We start from the raw sequence: 9,420 nt of genomic DNA on the forward strand, positions 1-9,420 counted from the left end.
ACTGAACACTTAATAAACGCATATTATAAAACAGACAAACGGTTGGATTTCATCAAGTTATACCAAGCAAAGTTAGATACGTTTCTTAACACATTAGTATATATACTTCACCTCCGATTCTTGTCGGCGAGTAGTTGACTCGCCCAGTCTATTGAAATCCAGGTACTCATTGTTCGGATCACTTGTTTTAACAATCGTGATATTAAACTTTTGTGCGCGTTCGTTCATCGCTTTTTTTGTTTATCTAAAAAAATTAATTTTCAGTTGCGCATGAAGCGGCGATCAAAGTATGGGCTGACATTTATGCCACTAATGCTGATGCACACGCGCCCTGGGTGGGGTAGAAATGAAGATGATAGGAGGACATCTGTTTCTTCTCAACCATTGTCTTCGCTGTAAGGTAACTTTCAAACGTGATGTCGACGTAGGGCTCGCGGCGCAACACGGGTAGTACTCGACGTGACGGGTGGAGTTCGTGCTGATCACGGCGTAGTTCGGATTCTGCTGGAACAGTGTCATATCGAAACCGCGTTCACCAGCCTTCATCTTAATGTCGAACATGTTGCCGTCGTATGTCCACGAACCGAACTTGAGTTTGCACGTGAAGCTGTCGTTCGGGCGATGCTTGTCAATGGAGCACCGACTCTTGATGGACGTGGGTTGCACGTGCGTTAGAGACCCATCGTGGTACAGAACGAGCGGCACCCGAGTGAAGTGAACACCGGTTGGGCTGAAATATTAAAGGAAGGAAATGTTTTATTTAACGACGCACTCAACACATTTTATTTACGGTTATATGCTTAAGGACCACACAGATATGAGAGAGGAAACGCGCTGTCGCCACTTCATGGGCTACTCTTTTCGATTAGCAGCAAGGGATCTTTTATATGCATCAAAGAAACAGTCACATTTGGAAAGACAGGATAGTACATAAAGATTCCTTTGTTAAACCACCGACGGGAATCGATCCTATGATCGATCGCGCATCAAACGAGCGCTGTACCATTGAGCAATGTCCATCCCCCCCCCCCCCCCCCCCCCCCGAAAAAAAAAAGTAAATAAAAAATTAAAAAATTAGATTTGAAATTAAATAAATAAAGATCAAAAAATTAAAAAATAAACGGTTACGGTGATAGAATTGACTAGCTGTTTCAAGCAGATGTTGCGGGCGGGTTTTAGCTCAGTCCAATGAGTGCACGCTTGAGTCTGCCTTGTATCGCAGGATCGAACCATTCTCGGTAGAAAAAAGTTCAGCTGATTAATGGTGTGTTTTCTTCTCGTTCCAACCAGTGTTCCCGAAAAAAAAATCTGGGACTTGGGGTATTTGCTTTCCTACTGTGGGAAAATTGCATATTCAAGAACCTATGCTATATTCACCAAAATGTAGGGATAGTTTAACAAACTTACGTGTCAGAGTTACTTGTAGTTTGATGTCAATAGCCGATGATTAGTTAATCGAAGTTACTCAAATAATTACGCTTTAAAAAAAAATGGCTTGCATTTTAATGGGGAAAAATTAAATAAAGTTTGGTTATAGCTCAAGACATTCTAAGGATGTAAAAAACAACTGTACTGTCGTAAGCAGATTTTTTTTTATCATAACTCCTACCCATGGGCATGATTTGGTCGAATTTGTTGGGTATATAGATTTATGGTTAAGTTTGTTCGTTTACTGAACACCACTAGACGCACATTGACTGTATTTAATCATTCGGCTATTGGATGTCTAAACATTTGATAATTTTGACATATAGTTTAAGAGAGGAAACCCGCTACAAGAGATCTTTTATATGCAACATCCCACTGATAGAATGTTACAACCACAGCCTTTGATATACCAGTTTTGCACAGGTGGAACAAGAAATAGCCCAAATATAATAACACGACGGGGATCAAATCCTAGACCGACCGCGCATCAAGCGAGCGATTTACCACTGGACTACGCCCCTAGTTATTCTATCTTAATTAAATGTTAATTTTAAACTGCTTGTAATAATACATTTATGAATTCATAGGCGCGGCTATGGGTATCAAGGTGGTCTGGTGATCTAGGGTAACTGTAAAATTAAAAAAAAAACATAAGTTGAAATCAAAGAAGATCAAAGAAATTGACACATTAATTAATTTGTTTCGACCTAACGAAGAACATAAAGATTAAAATTGTCAAAACGACAAAAAATAAACGCTATTGTTTTTCTTTAAGAAAACCAAAACGAAAACAGTGAACAGTAAATTTGTTATGATTGTGGGGTAAACTAAACCAAGAGTACAGCCCCGTGACCAAATTTTGAAAGGGGGGGTGGAACATGTTTTTAGGCTTATGGTGAGGTACGAAGCGACCGATTCTGGGGAATGTGGGGGGGGGGGGTCTGGGGGCATTTGAAAAAAACGTCACCTTGGGAAATCGAACACCCCCCCCCCCCCACTCCCAACCCTAATGGCTATGGGCCTGAGTACTGAACCGAATTATCAAGGCAAAACAAAAAACAAAAACACAAATTTGAAAGTAAACAGCTGCGAAAGATCAACACAGCATGCCAAAAATAAAATGTTCGATAAGACAAAAACAAACGCTGTGGTCATGCAGACCATGCTAACAGTGTATGGAGCTGTGATAAACAAACCGATATTGCACAATACGAAAAACATGTCTGAAAACATTATATTATCACAGATGCTTGCATAACCTTTTTGTTTTTTAAATTTCGAAGATATACTGAATACATGTTGTATTCGCCACTGTCAAGGAGATCCATGGAAATGTTACCAACCCTGTACCACGGTGAGGAATAGCATACGAAGGAGCTACTGATTTGTTTAACGACACCACTAGAGAACATTGATTTATTAATCACCGGCTATTGGATGTCAAACATTTGGTAATTTTGACATTACAGTCTTAGAGAGGAAACCCGCTACATGTTTCCATTAGTAGCAAGGAATTTTTTATTTTTATATGCACTATCTCACAGACAGGATAGCACATACCACGGCCTGATATACCGGTCGTTATGCACTGGCTGGAATGAGAAATAGCCTGATGGATCCACCGATGGGGATCGATCCCAGACCGACCGGGCATTAGGCGAGTGTTTTACCGCTGGGCTACGGCCTACCCCACCACGACGACGAACAGCTAACGCAGGGGTAACTGAAACGATTACTTCAGAAATGAAGGGAGCATAACAGTAACACAAGTAGCTGTACAGCTCGACTGAGTTTTGATTCTGTTTAAACTATGGATTCAATCTACACTCAACATGGACAACCGCTCTAAACCGGCAACCTTTGGACCAAGCCAACTGTCCGGTTTTAAGGGGTGTTCTGGTATTCGAGACAGGGGGCATGGGCAACTATCCCCCCGCCCCTCCCCCGCCCCTCCCCCCGACCTAGTGCTGGAGCAAATCCTTAAATTCGGGGGAAAACGATAGAGATATTCGAGCAAAATGAGATGGCCAGAAACCTTTTCACAATATATTTCCATTAATGTACCCATTAATGTATCCACAGTTTTAGTTGTAATTCATGTAAAAATGCGTAAATATTCGTTTCCAATATAACTGTTTGGCAGTAATGCTAATTAGAATAAATGTTGTTATCCGATTTCGGCATTTTTTTTTTATTAATTCGGGCAATACCCAGCAGGCAGGATCCCACCCCCCCCCCCCCCCCCCCCCAATGGGAGGCCGTACGCCTATAATTCGGTTTTTAAGGGTTTGTTTCTACTGATAAAGTAAAATTGAACTAACATTCACATATGAATTAAATGGTGCATTTATACACACTTTCCGACGTACTGACATTTTTTTTGAAAAAGAAAATTGCTATTGACGGCTTTCCATTCAGTGATGTCAAATATGTACACTTAGTTATACTTTATTCGGTTAAATAATGCTGAGAGAGAGGGAGACAAAATATCAAACAACAGGAACACAGCGAATTAAATCTGTGGCCTCGACGGTCACTGCAGGAAATGAAATAATACTTGAAACGACTCCAGTGTCTCCAGACATGTTCGTGACTCAATGGAATTTAATTAATTTTACAACGAAACTTTCGAATAAACGCGCAACATAGGTTGTAGTTATTTAAAGATCAAAGCTGGTAATTGAAAATAAGCTGTGATTGTTACCTGTTAACCGCACGAATTCTAGGTCAGGTCAGGTTGTAGGATTAAAACATGCACATTCAGAACAAGCTGTTGTAGTGCACGGCTGTCATGGGCGCAGGTGTCGGCTCTTGCCGGCTCCTCCGTCCAGGACAGGGAAAGGGTTGGGGGATGGGTTGGGAGAAGAGATCGCTCGCGCTGGCATGTGCAAGGGAGCACAAGCAGCCCAACCGGGTTAACAAATTCTACAGGTAACGGTGATTAAATACACATTGCGAGTGCGAGTGCGAATAATTTTTACATGCTCATATACCACTAGAGTTTCGAGCATGGCCATCCCGGTGCCTGTCTCTGGATAGCCAGGGGCTTGTCCCAGGACAGAAAAACAATTAAGCGGACAATTTTGAAATTTACATCCAAAAATTAAATAGTGGGCCTTTAAAATTTTGATGCGCATCTCTAATTAATATAATTAAATAAAGAAAATTCTACTCATTAAATTTGGTCGCTAAATAGATCGGGTGGTCAAAAAGAAATTAGATAAGATCGGTGGCCTGACTCGGGATGGGGGGGGGGGGGGATGTATTGCTGAAAATGGGCAGAATTTTGATAGTTAATAGAATTTAAAAAAGAAAGAAAAAAAGTTACAAGCCAAAAGTAAAAAGAATTGACTGCTCGGTCGAATATTTATATAATTTGGAGCATTTTAGAAGGACAGTCCAAACATAAATGAGAGAAAGAAGAGAGGATCGGACTATTTAATAATATTTTTAAAAAAAAGAAGTAATTTCGAAAAACTTTTGAACGAAAGCCAAAAGTTTAAATTCCGATCTATATGTCCACGTCAGTGGCCTCGTTAAGGCCGTTAGGGTGCACAGCTTGTAGGGACGAGATGGGTTGCATCCCGTAAAAAACAACAACCCTAGATTGACAGTCAATAGACGTTGAAGGTGTAGTGCTGTGCTGAAATACAGATCTTGAGAAGCCGGATCCGTCTGAACGAGAGAGAGAATCAGACTAGGGCATAGTCCAGTCGTCATGGGTTGGTATAGTGGTGCGGACGGACCCGACTCCGGAGGATACGAGATGGTATCACAAGAAAACAAAGCAAAGTATAGAAAAGAGCAGTAGGGGCCGACCCCGCTTCCTATTTCTTCTCAGAGTGGGGCGGTCAATCTTCCAGTGCCGTTAGGACAGGCTCGGACATGTAGAGACTAAACGCGAAAAACCGTGGCGTTCTGCAGAATGGCCGTCATACGAGTCACGAAAAAACAAGTCAACATAGACGGAGAAATGACGTGGAGGCAAGGAATCTCGCTAAAAAAGAATCCAACCTGGTGGTGCAGACTGTCGAAACGAGAAGCGTTCCAGCGTTCAATCAGTTCCAATGGCCGCATACATCCCAGTAGAAAACTTCACTTCGCTGATAAAAACAAAATGTAGCGGGTTTCCCCTCACTAAGACTATATAAATTACGAAATGTTTGATATCAACAGCCGATGATTAATAAATCAATGTCCTCTAGTGGTGTAGGTAAACGAAACAAACTTTAACATTTGGTTTAATGCAAGGCGAAGTATTGTCTCCGATATTATTTTCTTTATATTTAAATGATATAGAAAAATAATTTATTGTAAATGGTTATACAGACATTTAATTTAGAGATTTGAGTCTTTTCTTATTATATGCAGGTGAAAGGGTTATTTTGTCTAATACTATACAATGGTTACAACAGATGCTAGGTACACAACACACCCATAATGATAAATGGGGACTAACAGTGAGTATATTAAAAAAATTATGATATTTAGGAATCGTGGTAAACTGAAAGATGAGGAAAAATGGTTGTACAATGGCGTATTGGTTGATGTTGTTGACCAGTTTATTTATCTTAATAGTTTACTAAATTATAATAACAAATTCATTGTCATTTAGGAGATACTCCCTGAAACTCGAACTATTTCCACGTCGCCTTCAAGATCGAGTTATCGAAGTTTGACTGTATATATACCTATACACATACACATACATACATACATACATACACACACACATATATATATATATATATATATATATATATATATATATATGTATGTATGTATATATATATAATTGAGTCACGTCTATAGTAAATTATGATATGAATTAGGTTTTCGATATTTATGGGATAATCAGGAACATTTTGGTGGAAATATATTATGTATTATTTGTCAATAATCAGGCAAAGGATATTTGATTAAGCAAGGCAGAATCTTTCCCAACAGCTGAATACATCTGCGAAATGTTCCACTTTGTACAAATTGTTGGTTGCAGCACTACTTTATTTTTATTTTTTTTGGTTTAATTATTTTGTTTTTTTAGATTATTACAATTCGGGTAATTTATTACAATTCAGGGCACTACGGGGACGCTATTATATAACCATAGCTTAAAGGGATTGTCTTGAGTTTGCAGACATTGTAAGATGTTTTTGTCTTTTTAGCGACCAGAACTACACATTAAATACATTTTCTTCTTAGAAATACCCCGTGTCTGAGGTCGTGTGCTAATGTCTGTAGGAGTCACTTTTCGTCTTTACTTCGTAACACATATATGTTTTCGTACATACGAAATTATTCGAAGGTAGCATTTGGTACGAGCAACTATAAACATTAGTTTTGATGTAGTCTGCTAGTCTGGGAGTCATCTTTGTGGCAGTTCAAGAATTATGTATTATCCAGTAAAGTATAGTATTAGACCTTCGTTTTTGAAAAACCCAGGAGTGCTAAAAATCACACTCCTCAAAATGCTTACGAGCGGGTGGAAATCATACTCCTCAAAATGCAGAGGAGGGAAAAATCGCATCCCTCAAAACAACCAGAATTAGAGGGAAGAGACCGAGAGGAATTACACCTATGAACATGATTAAATTTGAGGAGTGATGATTTCTAAACTAAATATCCTAATTTAACTAATATGATGGTTGTTCTCAATGATGAAGGAATGGGCCATTGCAGTCTTACAGAAGAAAAAGAAACACCATGAACACAACATTTGTCGATTGTTTATGTATTATATGCATATCATGTTGCATTAAAATTATGAATAATATAAATTATGATGAATAAAGAATTGAAACTGATTTGCTATTGCTTATTCTGTTTTATTTAAAACAAATACAATAATTTTAGTCTTCATCGAAGGAATATGATTTTTCCATGGACACAAACCTGTGAACTGAATGTGAATTGACATTGTTAGAACTATGGTATTGTTATTAAGAATTCTAACTGTAAAATGTCTAATAAAATTCTCACAAAGATAATGTCAGTAGGCCTATATGTAAATCATTTAAACTAAAAAGAAATTAAAAGTGTAACAACCACATGGCACAGGGTTATCACATTTATCATATCATAATATACAAGTTATGTACATTCAACAGAGAAAATGTCAACATCTATTGTTTTCTACCCAAATATATCTTACTACAATTTTTATAAATATAAATTTTTATAAATATACATTTTTATAAACTGGATTAACTTTCATTATCGGTGTACTGTAGTTAACACTCGAATCATAGCTACCCATAACCCCCCCCCCCCCCCCCCCCCCCCCAAAAAAAAAACAACAAAACAACAACAACAACATCAACAACAACAAACAAAAAAAACACCCAACAAAACCACCCTAACGTAAATTTAATTTTAAAATATAAACGCTTTACACTCGTTAAATTCGAATTACTCAGTTGAAATTAAATCGGTGCCCGTCAACCGATCACATGTAGTAGAAATCCGACTCTACCAAGGTCAATGTCCTTGGCTTTAAATCACGTGGCAATATCGTGAAACAGAAAGTAGAAATGTCTGCGAGTACGGCGCTATGCTGTTTTACTAAATTAGTTTTTGTTGGTGTACGCGTTTACTGTGATATCAACATGTATAAACATTATACACACCGTAGAATTATTGGACAACGCACCTATTATTTTTTGCTGTACGTCATCAAAATGTGTAAAATAAATTTCGCGATCATTACCTGCATTGTACGAAATTAAACAAAACAAAACCGACGAGATCGTAATAATAAGTGAACTCCTTGCTGATTGGTTCAGTGTAAAGATAACCAACCAATCGTGTTTCAATTTATAAAAAGTATTCTAGGAAGTTAATTGTGAACAGAATGGGAAGGTTTGTGGCGTTGTGGATTGGATTCAATAAACAATTAAAAGGCAGACTTAAAAAATAAATACAAGCGTGATATATTCAATTTAGGGGCGCGTTATTTCGCGTCCGTCAGATTGAGTTGACGGGGATTCACGGGCGTGATAGCAATCGCGCCCGTCAAAAACGAAGGTCTGGTAGGCCTATAGGGACTATCCTCTTGTAGACGAGGCACTTAGATAGAGATTCGTGGAATCAACCTCTGGAATAGTATACCCATTCGACTCTGTACTGTGCAGAGATACGGTCTTAATCGCGTAGAACGGTTTTGTCGTTCAGATCAGATTAGAACAACAACCAACTCCTTTTTTTAATATACAGATACTGTATTGTAAACAGGAACATATCTTTAATAAGCAATTTTATCCTACAGCTTACACATACTATCCATGTAATAAACCCGTTTGATATTTACCATTATGAACTCCGTTAGTAATGGTTTGCTGTCAATTTGTCGTTTGTTTGCAGCCAACAAGACTTGTATTCCTGAGCGTAACGTTTTGGTGAGTTTCAGAAGTGCGTGACATCAAAACTACATTTGTGCTAATCGCGATCACTTCAGAACTTTGAATTACTAAATATCGATATAAAATGTAATTTTAGAAGTGTTATAGGATAAATAGAATTCGCTACTCGTGTTGTTTTTTTAAATATGTAAAATAACAACCTCGTCTAGTTAATCAGTATTTGTTTCGACAGAGCCTTGAAAAATATCGATTAACATATACTCGGTTGATATTTTCCATATTAAAAAAAGCATCACTCGTGACGATTTGTTTGTTTGTTTTGTTTAACGACACCACTAGAGCACTGATTTATTAATCATCGGCTATTGGATGTCAAACATATGGTCATATTGGCACAGTCATAGAGAGGAAACCCGCTGCATGTTTCCATTAGTAGCACCAGTGACGAATCCTCTATTTAGTCATCAAAAAGGATCTGATGATCGTAAAGATGTTACAGGTAGTACTAAACCAAATAACTTCCGGCTGGGTCAAAGTTCGAGATGCACCGAACTTTTGATAGAGAAGTTAACACCACAAGTCCAATAGCTTTATGTGGGCAAAAAATGTATGCAATTTTATTTCATCTATTACC

The 9,420-nt window shown here is 38.1% G+C and overlaps 1 protein-coding gene across 1 annotated transcript in view; it reads right to left on the minus strand.

Annotated features, from left to right (window-relative positions):
* Positions 1–309: 309 nt before the first annotated feature.
* The window catches only part of LOC121381539 (acetylcholine receptor subunit alpha-L1-like), an 11,201-nt gene continuing 2,090 nt past the window's right edge, over positions 310–9,420 (minus strand). The window contains exon 2 of the mRNA XM_041510867.1: positions 310–730. Coding sequence (XP_041366801.1) covers positions 310–730 — 421 coding nt within the window. The remainder of the gene's footprint in view (positions 731–9,420) is intronic.

Source organism: Gigantopelta aegis, chromosome 9 (assembly GCF_016097555.1).
Source record: "Gigantopelta aegis isolate Gae_Host chromosome 9, Gae_host_genome, whole genome shotgun sequence".
Classification (NCBI taxonomy): Eukaryota; Metazoa; Mollusca; class Gastropoda; order Neomphalida; family Peltospiridae; genus Gigantopelta; species Gigantopelta aegis.